Raw genomic sequence first — 17289 nt, forward strand, 5'->3', positions numbered from 1 at the left:
TCTGTGATCCATACCATCCTACAAGAGATAACTTTTCTTTTTCAGGTGGTTATTTTGAAATTCCTAGCATTTTTCTTAGTGGCAATAGAAACACATTCTGTGAAAATTTCACCTCTCTACCTATTACAGATTATGATATACAGGCCGCTGACGGACGGACAGCGGAGGCTTAGTAATAGGTTCCCGTTGCCACTCTTTGGGTTTGGAACCTTAAGAATAGGTACTGAATTGATTATTATATATTTATTATTATTTATGTAGGTACATTAATTTATTGAATATAAATATAATTCACTATAATCTTCCACATCGAAAAATATTTCATTATCTGCCTGGTTTGGTTTACATATGCTCAGCCAGTCCATAAATTCTTCAAATATTTCCAAACAGCCCAACGTTTCTGCCATGCTTCTATTTGCAATCAAATAACTGCCCTTTTTTATGTGTTTTTTGAAGAAATACCACAATTCTCTGTGTTTTTCTTCATCAACAAAAAAGTCTAGAACATTTATTATGATTATATCTGAACATTCAACAATATCTTGCCTCTCCAATACATCTGAATTTATTACTGATATTCTGTCTTTGTCCATTGAATACTGTGCAATTATTTTTTCCTGAACTTCACAGCATTCTTTATTTATCTCAATACCAACTACTTTTGATGCATTTGTGAAATGATAGGCCTGAAACAAAAGGGCAAAATTTGTTTTAGTAGAGCATGAGGTCACATAGGTGAAACTGATGACAAAAACTATTTGCACTCAGTAGGCAATTCTTATTTAGAGCATTGTTATGTATGAATTCAACATTCATAACAATTAATAATGTGTATTCCATTATTTCTTTAACACTTTCAGTCATAGATCTTAACTAGGTAATTGATATTGCTGATATTAAGAGAAACCCAAGTAAAAGTTAGTAAATAACTAAAGAGCCGACCAAGATACAATCTGAGTAACCTCTCCAAAATAAGGTGTATTGACTGTATTAACATTAATTTGAGAGTGTGTGGTTTTTGCACACAACTTGAATGTTGCACTGGTTGTTATAATTATTACTTAGTGGACTGTATAATTGTTAGGAAATATGACGAAATCTCTTGCCCAAATAGATAGGAAAGTATTGCACTAACCTGATATCCTCTTTAGCATATGCTTCGTCCCTTCTAGTCACGCACGGCGCACTTGATTGGTAAGCACACACACACTCGAAATGTAGGCAGAGACTCCTTTGACTTGTTTAATCCTTTAGGAAACGTTCCATGTGGATCCTTGGGATTTGATAGGAACACAAAATGCGATGTCCTACTTCGCTCGCACCCGCAAGGCAAGTGATTTGTAGATTGGTGGCGCCACTGTCTTGCGCAGGCGCCGGACTTGTCATTTACCAAAGTAAATACAAGTTAGTACAACTTAATATAACTACCTATCCATATATAGGCAAAAGATCCGACATACCCCCCACCGAAATCAGTATGATGATTTCCCTTATGAGTGTAAGGTATGAGAAGTAGAGAAAATTCTCTATAGGTTTTGAAACTATGAATTGTTATGTGAGACATGTACTGTAGCTGTACATGTAAATATAGTGGACCTACCTACTAACTAATTAAGAAATATAAAACTAATCTAAAAACTATGAGCGAATCACGGATTCACTAATTAATTAGCATAAGGTAAAGGACAAATTTTATTTACAGGCCTTTTATAAAGCCCATTTTTTGTGCGAACAGTGACCACGCGAACAATGTTATCGACACCTGGATGAACTTCCACTATTCTGCCTAAGGGCCATTGTAATGGTTTAGCAAGATCTGATTTGAGAAGAACCAGGTCTCCAACGTTAACGTTAGGTTTCGATGTGAACCATTTCTCTCTTTGTTGGAGTGTATGAACGTAGTCATCTGACCAACGCTTCCAAAAAGATTGAGTAATCTTTTGGATTGCTTGCCACCGAGACAGTCTGCTCAGAGGAACGTCCTCAACATCGTATTCCGGGACAGCTAATAGACTTTGTCCAATTAAGAAATGTCCTGCAGTAAGCACGTCAAACTCGTTCGGATTATTGGATAATGAGCACAACGGACGTGAATTCATCATAGCTTCTATTTTACAAAATATGGTGTTCAGCTCCTCGAAGGTGAGGATGCGAGTGCCAATTGTTCGGTACAAATGATGTTTAGCTGACTTTATACCAGCCTCCCAAAGTCCGCCCATGGCAGGGGAACTGGGTGCATTTGTTCGCCAATCAATGCTACGGGAAGCAAGACCGTCCAAGATGGTATTGCAATTGGCCATATCACGAAAGAAATTGCCAACTTCCTTTAAATGCTTGGCTGCTGCAATTAGATTTCGGCCACAGTCAGAAAAAAGACACCTGCAGAGCCCTCTGCGACTGACGAGACGATCTACTGCAGCAAGGAAGCAGTCGCATGATAAATCTGTTAATACCTCCAAATGCACGGCTTTGGTGGCAAAACAAACAAAGAGGCACAAATAGGCTTTACAACTCTTAGCATTGCGGCGTTGACTTTCTTTAACAAAGAAAGGACCACCAATATCGCAACCGACGTTATCAAATACTTTCCCGGGTTTTAACCTAGAAGCGGGCAACATACCCATCGCGGGTTGAACGATATTTGGATTAAATTTGAAACAATTAGCGCATTTTGAAAGCACAGAGCGGATAATGCTACGAGCATTTATAATCCAAAAGAATTTGCATAATATTCCTTGTAATGTACGAGGACCCGAGTGTAAATACACCTTGTGAAAATATTCAATTAATAAAAGGACAGTGTGACATTTTTTAGGAAGCAACAAGGGGTGCTTCGAATCATAGGGTAGATCAGATTGTGAGATTCTACCCCCCACCCTGAGGAAACCATGGGAGTCAACAAAGGGGGAAAGTTTACGTAGTGAAGCTACGTATCCCTTTTTATTTAAAATTTCAATCTCAGAACCAAAATGGTTCGACTGAATTACACGCACGATAGTGTCACGGCTTTGTTTTAATTCACAGGAATTCAATGGACCCGAAATTTTATCCAAACGATTTCTTGAATTATTTATGAATCGATGACACCAAGCCAAAACGCGTTGCAATCTATTAAAAGAAGAAAATTTGTTGAAAGTTTCTTCAAGGTCGTTTGTTAAAATGGTACCTTCACTTGAAGTTAATGCGAATGTATCTACATTTGATTTTAACTCGGGAATATTGTTTACATTTTTTACGAAAAAAGTACTGGAAGGCCAGTCACTAGGGTCCTGTAATAACCACTCCGGCCCGTGGAACCAAGTTTTCTCGACGGCGAGAAATTGACTGGGTAATGTACCACGCGAACATAAATCAGCAGCATTATTCTCGCTGTTTACGTGATACCAACGATTTGGTGGAATTACATCGATAATCTCACTGACCCTATTTGATACAAAAGTCTTTAATTGATATGGCGGCGTTTGTAACCATGACAAAACGACACTGGAGTCGCTAAAGGCGACTATGGAAAAATTAAAATCAGTTAGGTTTTTGATTACGAATCGTAAAACCTTTGCTAGCAGCACGGCCGCCATTAATTCAAGTCTAGGAATTGATAAAATTGGTTTTAAAGGGGCAACTTTAGATTTGCTTGTCAGTAATCGAACCTTAACCCTTCCGCCCTCATCTATACTGCGTAAATAGACGCAAACTGCATAGCCGCGCGATGACGCATCACAAAAGCCTATCACTTGCACGTCCGAAAAGTTAGGTATTAATAAGTGCCGCTCGATTCTTAAGTTCGCTAGGGTTGACAACTCACAAATAAATTTATTCCATTTTCCATAAATCTCAGCAGGTAGTGAATCGTCCCAACCGAGGCCCAATTTCCACAAGTCTTGCATGACGCATTTTGCAAGAAAAGTGCAAGGTGAGATAAATCCGATCGGGTCAAATATACTCGCGAGCAATGTCAGTACCGAGCGCTTCGTAGATTTAAAGTCAGTTAAATTATAATTAAATGAGAAGCAGTCAGCAGAGGGTAACCAAGTCAATCCTAAAACTTTTAATGAATTCGATAACGTATCGTCTTCAAAATTAATCTTTGAAATATTTTCTGCATTGAGTCTCAGAAGAAATTCCGGACAGTTACTGGCCCATTTTTTTAAATCAAAACCCCCACTTTTAAGGAGTGACATAAGTTCGTCTTGTAAAATACAGGCTTCGGTAATTGTTTGGCACGACCATAACAAATCATCTACATAAAATCCCTGCGTAAGTATAGCAGACGCGCGACTTTGTGGGTTGTCTAGCGCGAGTTGATGCAGTGTGCGCACGGCAACGTACGGCGCACTACGGAGACCGTAGGTATTTGTTTTTAGTTCAAATATACGGACTGGCTCCGACGGAGCTTCACGCCAAAGAATATGCTGATAATTTCGCTCCGAAGGGTCAATAAGAACCGCGCGATACATTTTAGATACGTCAGCTGTAAAACAAATGTCATATAGCCTAAAATTTAAAACTATCTTTGATATGTCAGTATGTAATTTACGACCTGTCAAGAGAATGTCATTTAGGCTTACACCACTAGTCGTAGGGCTGGACCCGTTGTAGACGACCCTCAGGGGAGTAGAACTGCTAGAAGGACGCAAGACGCAGTGATGAGGAATAATATATTTGGAGGGTTCCGTACCCTTATATAATTCCATATGCCCTAATGATTCATATTCTCGCATGAAATCTACGTATGCGGTTCGCAACTCGGGTGAACGTTCTAATCTACGTTCTATCTGACAGAGACGTCTTAAGGCTATGTTATACGAATCTCCTAGTGGTTCGTGGTCAGGGTTGATTAAAATCGGAGAAACATAGCGGCCAGTTTCGTCACGATAATGTTTCTCTATATATATTTTTTCAGCGATCGCTTCAGACGGACTCATTGGGGTCTCGCACGGCGCAGACTCCACCTCCCAGAACGTCTTGAGAGTGTCATTGAGACGATCGTCTTCACTAGTGTACGACACAAGTGATGTTGTAAACGTTACAACATTATTACTAGAGCGTTGAATCGTCAAACTTCCCGAGATAACGTATCCAAACACGCTGTTGAGAGCGGCGGGAATATTGCGATCAAAAATGACCTTTGTTCCATCATAAACGTGAGGAAAAATGTCACCAGCTAAAATTATATCGATTGGTGATGATTTGTAAAACTGGGGATCAGCTAAGAATAAATTATTGTATTTTTTGACTATATTTTGCGGGATTTTAACAGTAGGCAAATCTGAAGTCAGTTTAGTTAATACTACAGCGTCAATATCAAAACTTGGCGTGTCATTGTGACGCGGCCTTACATTAAATGACGTCATGCCGTGATTTTTTACACTTTCACCTGCAAGACCGAAAATATTAAAAGAACATTTTCGCTGAGACAAACCTAAACGCTGCAAACACGCTAATGAAATAAAGTTCGATTGAGCGCCTGAGTCAATTAGCACTCGACAGGGTTGGTAAGAATCGTATTTATCCTTTACGCGTACAATTGCGGTGCCGAGTACAACTGCGGTGTGGCTACGCATAGAAGTCGCGTGATGATTCACTTGCACTGTGTCACAGATCGAGGCGGACCGCGGCGGCACGGCAGTCGCGGCAATCGCGTTCGAAACTGACGGAGTACCAGGTTCAATTCCGTTATCAATGTGCAGTAAAAAATGATGAGGCTTAGTACACACGGCACACAAGAACGTACTCTTGCACTCACTCTCTCCGTGATTTTTTAGGCAAGATTTACATAACTTTAAATTAGCAGCACGGCTGACTCGTTCAGCGCTGGTCAATTGACGAAATTGGCTGCAGCGGTAGATCATGTGATTTTGCCCACAGTGAACACAGATAACGCCCCTTGAATTAGAACTAGAATAAGAGAAATTTTTAATTGAACTTTGCTCAGCTTTAGATTTTTTGTCTTTGTTATTAAATTGTTTTTTATTCTGATTTTGATTTGTAGTATTATTAGAACATGAATATGACGCAGAATGATCTAACACTTTGATATGGTTATGGATAAACGACATCAAATCTGTGAAACCAGGAATGGTACTTTGATCGGTATGTTGTTCAAACGACTTTCGACTTTGTGGGTCTAGGGCCCTTAGTGCGATATGACACAGTATATAGCTTTCTAAATTATCAATTTTTAGAGCTTGAATAGCCTTGTACGAGTGTTCAAAATTTTCGATAAAAGTGTTTAACTGTACAGATGTCTCTTTCGTTAAAGGCGTAAAATTTAACATTTTGTCTAAATATCTGCCGACTAACATTCTTTTATCCTGGTATTTATCCAGTAAGCTTTGCCACACTACATCGTAATTGTCCGCAGAAATCGGAACGCTTTTGACGATATTTAATGCAGGACCTGTCGTACATGATATGAGGTAGTGAAATTTATCTATTTTCGTAACACTCGTTTGATTATGAACCAAAGAACAGAATGTCTCATAAAAAGTCGTAAAGTTTTCGATTTGACCGTCAAAAGTAAATAATTCCAACTTGGGAAGACGTGGCCTTTGGTCAGTTGAAGGAGTTTGTTCCTTATTACTAGGGTAATTAGGTTCATATTTGGCTGCAACTAACTTCGTTCTATAATATAAATCTTCAAAGTTTTTTAAATCCTGGCTATGGAATGATGATGTCTGGTCAATTTCAAGTTCCTTTTCAAAAATATTATAAATTATTTTTTCAAATGTTGACCTTAAAGTGTCAATTTCTTTAACCCGCAGTAAAAATAAATCCCTAGTTTCATCATCGCTAACCTTTTTGGACAAATCAAAAATGGTTTGTATTTGTTCAAAACATCGTTCTTTTCGTTTTATTAAAACAGTCAACGCTATAGGTACGTTTGATTTAGGATCTTCCTTTGGAGGCATGATTTTCAATCTACCTACAACCTTCAATAAAATGAAATGAACAAAATATTATTTTCAATGAATTATACGTAAAAGGGATGTAAAATATCTAAAATATATATACTTGAACGTCAAGAAATATGTAATAAACGTTATTACAATTAGATATTTTCTAAATAACTAGCACATTTAAATATTTTACGCAATAACTGCCGCGTGGTCACTGTTACCTATTCACAGGTTATTGTACGTAAGCTATTTTTAGACAGCGATAGTTTTTAGATTAAAGGCACCACATCGTTCTAAAGGTATCCAAATTGTAAGAAACCTATAGATGGCACCAGAATTGTATAAATCTGTTGGAATATGCCATAAATTATGGCGAAACTCGGTTCGAATGGACCAAAAAATTGTGTGGTTTTTGCACACAACTTGAATGTTGCACTGGTTGTTATAATTATTACTTAGTGGACTGTATAATTGTTAGGAAATATGACGAAATCTCTTGCCCAAATAGATAGGAAAGTATTGCACTAACCTGATATCCTCTTTAGCATATGCTTCGTCCCTTCTAGTCACGCACGGCGCACTTGATTGGTAAGCACACACACACTCGAAATGTAGGCAGAGACTCCTTTGACTTGTTTAATCCTTTAGGAAACGTTCCATGTGGATCCTTGGGATTTGATAGGAACACAAAATGCGATGTCCTACTTCGCTCGCACCCGCAAGGCAAGTGATTTGTAGATTGGTGGCGCCACTGTCTTGCGCAGGCGCCGGACTTGTCATTTACCAAAGTAAATACAAGTTAGTACAACTTAATATAACTACCTATCCATATATAGGCAAAAGATCCGACAGAGAGGTTTTGATAAAATAATGCAAAACATACTTACAGCATACAAAACTGCTCCCAGTCGTGACCCCACATCTAATATTTGTTTGCGTTCCAAATCTCTGGGAAGAAGTACTTTGAATATGTATTGCAAGGCTTGTCTTGACATTGAATGGGATATAAATGTTAAATCCTGAAACCATTATCAAATAGTTATTATTAATTCTCACAATAATAAAAAAACCACAAGAATTTTTGATCAATCATTTTTTTTGTGTTTGGCATAATTTATATATTTATTTAAAACTGCATATCTAAATATTATATAAAAGTAAAGTCCTCACTCATAAATACTTAGCACAAACCCTTGGATCTAGAAAGCTGAAGTTTTGCAGAGGTTTCCTTTATGATGTAGACAAGGAATTATGCCAGATTTTTTTGGAATTCCCACAGGGAGCAAGCTACAGGCAGGTAAATAGATAAAACTGGAAAACTAAGGATAGTAAGGGTGATGACAAAGTTATTATTCTGGTGACTTGCAGATTGCATACCTTTATATTTCGAGACTTACAATCAAAACAAAATTGTCGTCTCAGTTTTCCCTTTTTGACCAAGTCCTCAACCTGTTTTTCATCATAGAGAAACTCATCTACATGACAAGAATTGTTTTTATCACAATCAGCTTGGTCTCCAACTCTTGGTGGTGTGATGTGCTCTGTTGGCATCTCAGCCTCTAAAGGCACAATTTTTTTTATAGAATCTCCAATCCTTTTTAATAACTTAGCTGAACTTTTTAGTGACTTTTTGTATTCTAAATCTGTAAGAAAAAACCGTATTCATAGAAGTTTATTTAGGTAATTTTTACGCAACATGTTAACTTCTAACCACGCCTGCCCGCGACTTCATTTTCGTGGATTTGGGTTCTTGAAAAATCCTATGGGAACTCCTTTTTTTCGTGATCAAAAGCAGCCGGCGCCGTCCTTACCCTTTCTATATGAATGGGAACATATCCACTTTTCAATCGATTCTATTTCAGCGTCATCGAGATCAGAGAAAATTTCTAATAAACGACATTTCGCACTAACTATTTCTTCATCAGACATTGTTTATTTCCTCTTTCTGATCCACTTGGAGAAAAAGTGAGGTTATAAGTTATTATAACCACAAAACATCAACATATTTTATAACTATAACACACATCATAGTCTATGGTTATAACATAGTGGTGGTTCTTCATGCTTGCGACGAACAGCAAACAGCAAGCGTGTGAACGGATTTTTGCGTATGCTTGCCAACGCTTGGGAGCGCTATTGGCAGGCAAGCCAAACCACCATCAAACCTTCGATCATAGATTTAATATTTATAGTATACTTAGTATGTGCATCAAACCATAAACACGATGTTTCCTGATGCTTGCTGTATTTTGTTTGTCGCAAGTGTCTGGCCATAGAGTAGGATGTGTCTGGCGGCACCAAAATTCATGCAACATTATGCGTGTGGGCCATGTGTGGGCGGGTGTTTGCTTATGCTTACCAACGCTTGACCGATTGCCATTCGATCCGATAGGAGGGCAAGTCAAACACGGTGTTTGCCAAAGCTTGCTGTAAAAGTTGGTGGCAGGTGTCTGGCAGCACCACCAAATATACCAATGAATGTGTTGTATGTAGAAGCTCGACTCTCGAGCTCGAGTCGAGGCTCAAGCAGTGATGCCAATCTAGCGATTGTCGCTAGATGTAGCGATATTTCGAAGGTCCTAGTGACTTTTTTTTACTTTTAGCGCAAGAAGCACCTTTTGAAGTGTCTTTGTAGAAAAAAATTTTAGCTATGAAATGGAGATTGGATATTTTTACCTCCGAGAATGAGGCTGACTTGCTGCTTTCTTTTGTTCTTAACAAAAACAACAATGAGAAAACCGGCCAAGTGCGAGTCAGACTCGCACACCGAGGGTTGCGTACTCGGGTATTTTCCGATATTTTGAAGGGTAAATCAAAACTATTATACATAAAAATGAATAAAATCTGTTTAGAATTTACATATTAAGCCCTTTCATATGATATCCCACTTGACATACCTAGTTATTTTACTTTGAAAATTGAAAATACCATTATTTGTTCATATTTAATTTTTTTTTTCTGATGTAACCACAAATTCATGGTTTCCGGATTTTTCCCTTTACGTGTGCTGTAAGACTTACCTACCTACCTGTCCATGATTCTAGGTCAACGGGAAGTACACTACACAGATAACTGGTTTTCTCGACAGACACGACGGATGAACAGACGAACACACAGACAGTCAGAAACACAGATAGACAACAATAAAAGTGATCCTAAAAGGGTTCCATTTTTTCCTTTTGAGGTACGGAACCTTAAAATTACGTAAGTATTTGTTTTATTAAAAAAATAAATCGCCACTTATTTTGTATCGATTTTCTACATGCTATATTCTGATTTCAGCGACTTCTGGCCACTTATTTACATCGTGACATCGACTTATCGAAAGCGTCATCATAGCTCATACTTCATAACGACCTGCGACAAATCGCTTTAAAAAGTTGGCAACACTGAGTTCGAGACAAGTTCATTTCAATTTTCAAAATACAGAAATAAAATAAAAACCCAAAAATGCATGACAAATTAAAATTAAAGTGAGTTATTGTGCGTTATTTTATTGTAATGTGATAAAAATGCTAATAGCAAATTGTTAGCAAGTATACAGTGTGGTAAAGATTTATAAGAATGCTATGTTACGGCTTTAGTTTCTGATTGTCTCTAATTACCTTCGGAAGTTTTGAGTGCTGTCTATTTAATTTATTTTAATATATTATCAGCCGGTCACGCTCTTGATTTGTCTATTAATTAAATTGTTTTTTAATGTGATACGGTGTGTTGCGGTATTTGTTATCCATCTGTGTCCAGTTATGTTAAAGGTGTAAAATTATCTAATAAAGTAAAGAAAATGAGCGAAAGAATGCCTTTCGAAAGAAGTATAGGAATTTGGATGTCGGATAAAAAAAGCCAAAAACTTAATTGGAAAGAATTGAATCATGCCTGCAACTCTCATGGTTTCAACCTAGTCAAGGTAATATAATTTTTTAATTAGGAATATTGCAGTAACTTTATCCAGTGTATTTTGCTTAATATTTAAACTTTTTTATAGGTAATTTTTTTTATAGATTAATTTAAACAAATTTTAATCTGGTGCAGACAGTCTGTATTTTTAGGAGATAATGTATTGGTCAAAAGTACATTTTGATCGACTAAACGATATATGAAATTTTATTCATAGTTGGAGTTGGAGAGACCATTTGAGGAGCAAGGTAGAATAGATGTTTTGCTGCACAAACTTACAGACATAATAGCTGCCGCTGATCAAGGTGACGTGAAGGTAAATTTTTTGTTAACATTCTACCTCATAGTTTTAATGTAGTTTTCCTGTTGTCTACATACCTACATTATAAATGGCTATATTTTTGTACAATGTTTGAGAATGACTAAGAATTCTTAAAAGTAGTTTTTCTATCTCACAAAACCTTTTTTTGGTGTGTATTGTTGTATCTGCCTTGTCCAGAAAAAAGTATATATTACGCTATCGAAGATTATTTAAGTGATAAAGCCTAGATTTGACTTGCAGCTCTCTCCTGCAATGTGCGAGGCTACAACTATTTTTTGGCCATATTGTGGTAACTCAAATCTTTGAAAAGAGCAACCACTGCGTTTCTTTCTGGTTCTTCTCAGTAAAAAAAGGCATTCTGAATATCAGTGGTATTTGCTGATTCAAAAGTACTTGTAAACATTTATTTGAATTAAAAAAAATCTATTTCTATTTCATCTGCATGAAAAATGTTCTTGTCAGATAAGGTCACTTAATTTCATGTCTGACCTTATCTTTCACCATTCTTCAACAGAACAGTTAGCAGCCAAGAGTATTTTTATATTCCATAGTATACTAATATTATGTCTTACTTGATTGATAATGCAAATATTTCCAAAATAAAGTCAGCATTCACATTTTACAACCTTGATGTTTGAGGGTTATTATTGAATATAAAGTACCATATTATGTGTGATATAAGGCACTTGTGTCTTCTACTTGTGTTTATATTAATTCATCAATAACATAATTGAAAATAGTAAGTATTTAGAGTATTTACATAATACATAAAAATTTACAATAAGTAGGGAGCCAACCAATAAGTATATTCGCATTAATGTAAGTAAAAAAATCTAATCGACTTAAGACTGAAGTGACTCAGATATTTTTCTGTAATTTTAGAGTATCTAGTTATTTTGTTAATGAACATAATCTATCTTGTGTATGACTCAGGCTATATGACATCATCAAGGTTGCATGGAAATTAAATTATGTATTTATGTGTGATGTTAAATTGGCGGTGTGTGTCTCATTAGCTGTTTATATGATTAAGGCACATAAGAGTCTTATTCTCATAGGTCTAACATGCTCAGCCAATGCACGGGCGCACATATATGGGTCTGCCTGTGTCCTACAGGGTCACTTTGCGTACATTAGCCGCGTGCGGTCATATCTGGTCAGCTTGACAACATTTATAAATTTTTGCTTGAAGGAATTCACAGTGTTTACACCTTTTGGTCAATGTGTACAATGTCCTTAACAATTTATCCATCCTAAAACAGCCAGTCTTGGATACTTATATACTCGAAAACGAATTTTGTGTGTGTATGCACCTTATTAACTTTGTATGTTCTTTGCTTGGACTATTTTAGGCACTTCTAGATTAGCCTGAAAACTTATTGAACAGAAGCTGAAGTTTTAGCTTTGGACTAAGTGTATCTACCTGCAGTGGGCATTTCTAAGGATTGCCTAGACCAATTGCGATTTGCCGGTGTTTCGGCTTTTGGCTACAACAACTCTACAGAATCATGATTTTTCATTTTGTACATATATATATGTATTAGTAGTAAAAGCTTTTGTTAAGATAAAGATTTATCATCTGTTTTATTTTTATTTTCAGGCTTTAATCAACATACGACGCTTGGAACAGTATTTATCTAATCATCCTAATATAACCGTCATTGACCCCTTGGACAACGTGAGAATTTTATTAAACCGGTAAGAATAATTCACATCATGTTTTTTACGTGCCCAAACTTTTACTGAAGAAGTAGCAATGTTTGACAATCTTAAAAGATTCATTTACGCCATAGCAACAAAGTGCTTATCAGACTCGCATACGATGTTAATAGAACACTGCAAGTTAATAACAGACTGCGCCATCTATATGTGATTTAGTAAATTAATTTTTGTGATTTTTTTTTGTGATGTAACCACAAATTCACAGTTTTCGGTTTTTTTCTTTTACTTGTGCTTGAAGACCTACCTACTTGCCAAACATGATTCTAGGTCAACGGGATGTACTCAATAAGTTTTCTTGACAGGCATGACGAACAGACGGACAGACAGACAACAAAGTGATCCTATAAGGGTTCTTTTTTTCTCTAATTAAACTTAATCTTTTGTTTCAGTTATTGTTATTACACCATACTACAAGAAGAAGCGTCATTCGAAAACCAGGGTATATACACACCAGCTTTTGCCGAATTCACAACAAATAACATTGAACAAAACATAGAGATCATGAGGCAAAGGGGGGTAAAATTTCCCGTGATATGCAAACAGACTATCGCGCATGGCTCCAAGTCGGCACATGAAATGGTACTGATCTTCAATGAGAGAGGACTTAATGTTTGTAAAGCACCGTGCGTGGTGCAAAGTTTTGTGAACCATAATGCTGTATTGCATAAAGTGTTTGTGGTTGGAAATAGGTGAGTTTAAATATCATGAAATATTTCAAAATATGTACATATACTTAGTTAAGATTTTTCCATAAGAGCGTGTCAATCGAAAAGTCCACCCCTGGGCCAAAGATTTGAATTGCCACGCTGAATGGCGATGGACAACCTTTGGACCCTAGAGTGCGGATCGGAGCCACTTTCCCTTAGACGACGGGCGATGGCCGATATTGTGAAATATTTTAATATACACATCGAAAAGAGAACTTTTTGACGAAAGGTGATACGGATCCCAGAGACAAACACAGGCTACTTTTTATAGAAAATCTAAGTTTCCCACAGGACTTTTAAATAACTTAAGTTAGCGAGCGAGTTTGTTGTATGTTTATGCATAATTGAAACATTACATTTTAATTTACCTGACATGCATTCGTATTGCTTATTAGATCATATTATGTCTCTAACATAAGTTTGAAATTATAAAGTATTCTCTGTTTATGCTTTTCCAGGTATCACATTTGCGAACGTCCAAGTTTAAAAAACTTCTACGCCTCCGACGACTTGGAGCCAATTTACTACAGAACAGGGGAAGTCTGCAAGGCGGACAGCCAATCCACATTATCCATTTTAGACCCACATGACAAGGCTGATAGAAAAATGACCCTCAACGAGGACAAAATAAAGTCGATTATCCAAGTACTCAGAAAAAAGATTGGGCTAATTCTTCTCGGCTTCGACGTAGTTATAGACAACACTACAGGTAATCACGCGGTTATTGATATTAATGTGTTCCCAAGTTACGACAATTTTCCTAACTTTTTCGAGCATTTATTAGAATGTATTAATGAGAGTTTGATAAAGTCTAACGGTGATACTTTAGAGAGTAATGTAGCGGATAATTTCGTTGGCAACTGTAGGTTAAACGGTTTGATTAATGTGGGCGAAGGTCGGGCTAGCTATAGAGTAATGGGAATGAATATTATGAACTAATTTATTGACAACTTCACTATACTCGTTCTATGTATACCTGCTATTCGTAAGACTGTAAGTTAGGCGTTTATAAAGCCTGACGTCCACCCGAGGCGCGCCGAATCTAGTCGAAACGTATCAACCGAAATTTACATGACAAGCGATTCGACTCGGCGCTCTGCAGTGCAGCGCTGAAGGTCTCAGTTCTACAGTGAATAATATATTCTTAGGTGGCGAATTTTTGCTATTTTATTTGACTCAACTCGGCGAGCCTAGTGGGCGCCAGCCTTAATATTTTTAAAAATACTCGCTAAATCAAAACGAGGTCTAAGTATATGGGACGTAATACTAAAAAAAATCAATTTGTGATAAACTTGTCCATAAACATACACAGTCATGTATAATTGGGATTTTCTATGCTTACTGAAATTCTTAATGGGACTAGGTTTTCAAACTTCAAAGCAAATTAACCACAATATAAATACATTAAAGGCCTTTTTGAATTTTATTTTCTAAAACTAATATTTAAGTATTCATATTTTCATTTTTCAGTATTGAATGAGCCGTTATTTGTAAATAATTCCATAAGATTATTTTTATTTGTTATTAGTTATTTAAGTGTCTTTTCGTAAACTGTGCAAATGGCTTAGCCTAACAAAATATTATTTATCTTAGCACGACATGTCCAGAGCTTTAACGCGACCTGTTTCTTGACGTTGATTATGGAAATGCAGATATAAAATAATATGAAAAACGCCTGTCTATGAAAGTACGCGTAGTGACAACTGCTCCTGCTACAGATAAGCAATGCAAATAAGTTAACATATTTTCGATTTAACATGCCTTCCAAACAGAACAGCTATTACGAGGCCGCTTAATTTTTTAAATGTATTTTTTCATACTTTTTAAGTTATAGAGCTAAACTCGGTTTACAATAATTATTTATTAATATACTTTTTATATGACATTTATATATTATTCAAAATATTACAGCCGTATTCCGACTTACGAATTCCGACATAACAATTCAAATAATAAATTGTCAAAAAGTGCAATTTGTGGTATTAATATCGATTTTATTCACCATAATATAAATGTATGGCCAATGGCCCTAGTTTGTACACGATGGGCCCAGGTTTGGACTATGCATGGGGCCAGTGTGTACAACTACTTATACTACCAGTGTACGTCAATATAACAGTCCTGTTATATCATAGGTTTAACATTTGTATTAGGGCTAAAACAGACAGACTATATTATTATTTTTCACTGCCAATTTATACTGATTCTAGTAATAGTATGTAAACCGAACACATATCAGACGCATGTTATATTATTTTTATTGTATGTATTATTATTGTTGATGTGCCTTTATGAAATGAATTAATCAATTAATCAAAAAATAACTAAATAGATCTATACTTATTATAGAAAATAAAGTAGAGTTGTCTAGATTTTCAAAGCTTTTTATTTATTTTATTTGGTTTTTGTAATTTTTTCATCTATTATCATAGTATTATTTTATGCTAGTATGCATTATAGCGCATTATAGTTGTACTGTTTTTTCGTAGTGATGTTAAGAAACGTAAAAAGTTACGGGTCTAGGGCTAGCTTTTTAATCTTTTTGACAAAATATTTTGATTCATATTTATTTAACTATTCTGCAATGCTGTTTTGATTGTCAGCCAAATTTTTCTTTTTTATATTATTGTAGTGTTTTGCTTAGGTAGCGTAAAGCAATAAATCCAAATGTTTAAAAATATTGTAAATACTTACTAAATTACTCAAATTATAAATAAATAGATTTTAGTTAGGCGCATTGCACCGTAAATAATATTTTACGTAGGTTTGTACTACAGCCACTATCTGTACATATACTTTACCAGATGATGCCCGCGACTTATCCGCGTAAGTTTTGGTTTTATACAAATCCGTGGGAACTCTTTAATTTTTCGGGGAATCTCAATAGTAGTGAAATATTATTTAAGGCCAAATAAATTTTTCCCTCCTCGTTACCAATTACAAAATTTAAAAAATGGGATAAAACTATTAGAGTGCTCACAAAATTGTAGTGTTTATTTATACCAACTGTAAAACAAGTCTGGACGTCTCATTTATTTTTAACCCCCGACCCAAAAAGAGGGGTGTTATAAGTTTGACGTGTGTATCTGTGTATCTGTCTTTGGCATCGTAGCTCCTAAATGAATGAACCTATTTTTTATTTAGTTTTTTTTGTTTGAAAGGTGACTTGATTGAGATTTGAGTGTTCTTAGATAATCGAAGAAAATCGGTTCTGCCGTTTGAAAGTTATCAGCTCTTTTCTAGTTTTCTTATAGAGGTTTTTGTGTCGGGGGTTTTTAAATTTTGAGTTATATTAAAGATAGATGTTACAAAATATAACGGCAGCTCCGAAAATAGATAGATAGATAGATAGATAGAAACTCTTTATTGCACACAAAAACACATATAAGGATAACAACACAGTAAGAAGAAAACAGAAAAAAAAACAATTGTGTGCAAAGGCGGCCTTATTGCTTGGAGCAATCTCTACCAGGCAACCTTTGCTGAAAGGAGAAGTTCTAGGAAGGAGGAAAATATTTGGTATATGTACAAATCCATCTGAAAATTTCCCAAGACACTATCTTATTTTGTTTGTATTTGTCAAAGAGTTGAGAAGGTAAGAAGTTGTGGTAAGGTATTTGATAAAAGCTGTTAATCTAGCTTCTATTAAGTATTACAAATTTTAAGCTTTTATCAAGTACCTTATCAAATTATCCCACCAACTTTGCGACTATATTATTATATGAAATGAAATAATGTTACGCGG

The 17289-nt window shown here is 35.9% G+C and overlaps 2 protein-coding genes across 2 annotated transcripts; one reads left to right on the plus strand and one right to left on the minus strand.

The window, feature by feature from the left end:
- Positions 1 to 232: 232 nt before the first annotated feature.
- LOC123872984 lies at positions 233 to 8896 on the minus strand. The gene is made up of 4 exons (XM_045917614.1): positions 8708 to 8896; positions 8274 to 8539; positions 7784 to 7915; positions 233 to 686 (listed from the first exon to the last, which is right to left on the minus strand). The coding sequence occupies exons 1-4, from the start codon at positions 8823 to 8825 to the stop codon at positions 267 to 269; spliced, it is 936 nt and encodes a 311-aa protein (XP_045773570.1). The 5' UTR covers positions 8826 to 8896; the 3' UTR covers positions 233 to 266.
- A 1298-nt stretch (positions 8897 to 10194) lies between these two features.
- On the plus strand, positions 10195 to 16668 carry LOC123872983 (inositol-tetrakisphosphate 1-kinase-like). Its single transcript, XM_045917613.1, has 5 exons — positions 10195 to 10803; positions 11011 to 11109; positions 12716 to 12813; positions 13227 to 13526; positions 14003 to 16668. The coding sequence occupies exons 1-5, from the start codon at positions 10681 to 10683 to the stop codon at positions 14481 to 14483; spliced, it is 1101 nt and encodes a 366-aa protein (XP_045773569.1). The 5' UTR covers positions 10195 to 10680; the 3' UTR covers positions 14484 to 16668.
- The last annotated feature ends 621 nt before the right edge of the window (positions 16669 to 17289 follow it).

The sequence above is a fragment of the Maniola jurtina genome, chromosome 16, assembly GCF_905333055.1.
Source record: "Maniola jurtina chromosome 16, ilManJurt1.1, whole genome shotgun sequence".
NCBI classification, from domain to species: domain Eukaryota; kingdom Metazoa; phylum Arthropoda; class Insecta; order Lepidoptera; family Nymphalidae; genus Maniola; species Maniola jurtina.

Coding starts and splice junctions, on each gene's coding strand:
- LOC123872984 (XM_045917614.1), bottom strand. CDS start 8,825: ATGTCTGATGAAGAAATAGTTAGTGCGAAATGTCGTTTATTAGAAATT. Junction 7,916..8,273: donor GTAAGTCTCGAAATATAAAG/GTATGCAATCTG, acceptor TAATGGTTTCAG/GATTTAACATTTATATCCCA. Junction 687..7,783: donor TGGGAGCAGTTTTGTATGCT/GTAAGTATGTTT, acceptor CTTTTGTTTCAG/GCCTATCATTTCACAAATGC.
- LOC123872983 (XM_045917613.1), top strand. CDS start 10,681: ATGAGCGAAAGAATGCCTTTCGAAAGAAGTATAGGAATTTGGATGTCG. Junction 10,804..11,010: donor ATGGTTTCAACCTAGTCAAG/GTAATATAATTT, acceptor TTTTATTCATAG/TTGGAGTTGGAGAGACCATT. Junction 12,814..13,226: donor GTGAGAATTTTATTAAACCG/GTAAGAATAATT, acceptor CTTTTGTTTCAG/TTATTGTTATTACACCATAC.